The following is a 1,700-nucleotide window of genomic DNA, read 5'->3' on the forward strand; positions in this document are numbered from 1 at the left end:
TATATATATAAATATCATCATCATCATCACCATCACCATTACTATCATCGTCATCATCATTGTAGATAGCATCATCATCATCATCATCATCATCACCATCGTCATCATCATCATCATCCCCATCATCATCATCATCATCATCATCATCGCCGTCGTCATCGTCGTCATCATCAACATTGTAGAGAGCATCATCATCATCATCATCATCATCGTCGTCGTCGTAGTCGTCTTCGTCATCACCATCACCATCATCATCATCACCGTTGCCATGATATTTCCCAGGTTCCCCCCCCCTCCCTTCCCAGGGCAGTGCCACTGACTGGTGTCTTTAGGTCATTCCTAAAGGGGGGGGGGATATTAACATGTTCTTATACACAGTAGAATTGTCAAGGGGCTGATTCATCAATGTCACGCTCATACTGTGCTGGAACAACATAGGGGGAACTGCTGCTTTTTCTTTCCTCATCCTTACTATCGTCATTTGTTCACTACTTCTTTTGTATATTCGTCACTTTGTTGTGAACTGCTATTTCCTGGGTGGCTTGATAGTCGAAGCAGACTTTGTGCTGTTGAGGCTAGGGAGGTGAGCAGAGTAAGCCTGATTCCCCGTTTGGACTTATCTGTTGATATCCACCCCTTGGTGCTCACATGACCCTATGCAGTTGCCAGCGCCATAAAACGTTGCTAAAACAAAAATAAAATATTTTCCAGGTCGTGTGGGCCGGTTCTCTGTGCCTGGTTGGCGACGTAACAGCAGCCCGATCCACAAGTCTGACGATCTGAGCAGATCTGGGTTGGGGCCAGGGACCGGCAGTAAGAGAGGTGCCATTGACTTCCAGGTGGGTAGAGAAATAATTATAGATAGCACCTCACCTCACCTCACTTCATCTCGCCTCACCTCACCTCACCTCACATTACATCACATCACCTCACCTCACCTCACCCCATCCCACCCCACCCCACCTCACCTCACCCACCTCATCTCATTTCACCTCACTCGCCAGAACCATGGGTGGTTGGCGGGTGCTCTGGTGTGGTTTGCTCCTTCTTTCCTATCAAACATCTATCGTCCTGATCTCTCCTCCATCTTTTTTGTGTTTGTTACTCTCTTGTAAAACTTCTAATCTTCAGCTCCTATACGACCTTATTGTGTTGCAAGTGCCATAAAACTCTTACTAAAACAATCACCAGGACCCCGGGGTATGGAGCACAGTGACCACAGGGAAGTACAAGCCCGGCCCCAAAGTCCCGCTCGTCTCAACCCACCTCACCCCACCCCACCTCACCTCATCTAATCTCACCTCACCTCTCCCCACCTCACCTCATCTCACCCCACCTCACCCCACTTCATCTAATCTCACCTCAACCCATCCCACCCCACCTAATCTAATCTCACCTCACCTCACCCCACCACACCTCATCTCACCCCACCTCATCTAATGTCACCTCACCTCACCCCACCTCATCTCACCCCACATCTCCTCACCCCACCTCATCTAATCTCACCTCACCTCTCACCTCACTTCACCTCATCTCACCCCACCTCATCTCACCCCACCTCTCCTCACCCCACCTCATCTAATCTCACCTCACCCCACCTCATCCAATCTCACCTCACCTCACCTCACCTCACCTCACCTCACTTCACCTCACCTCACTTCACCTCACTTCACCTCACCTCACCCCACCTCTCCTCACTT

At 49.7% G+C, this 1,700-nt stretch overlaps 1 protein-coding gene across 1 annotated transcript in view; it reads left to right on the top strand.

Annotated features, from left to right (window-relative positions):
- LOC101845973 overlaps positions 1-1,700 on the top strand; it is a gene marked incomplete in the record, with an annotated part of 19,329 nt that overhangs the window by 9,084 nt on the left and 8,545 nt on the right. The window contains 1 exon segment of the mRNA XM_013090353.1: positions 712-839. Coding sequence (XP_012945807.1) covers positions 712-839 — 128 coding nt within the window.

The sequence above is a fragment of the Aplysia californica genome, unplaced genomic scaffold, assembly GCF_000002075.1.
Source record: "Aplysia californica isolate F4 #8 unplaced genomic scaffold, AplCal3.0 scaffold01235, whole genome shotgun sequence".
Classification (NCBI taxonomy): domain Eukaryota; kingdom Metazoa; phylum Mollusca; class Gastropoda; order Aplysiida; family Aplysiidae; genus Aplysia; species Aplysia californica.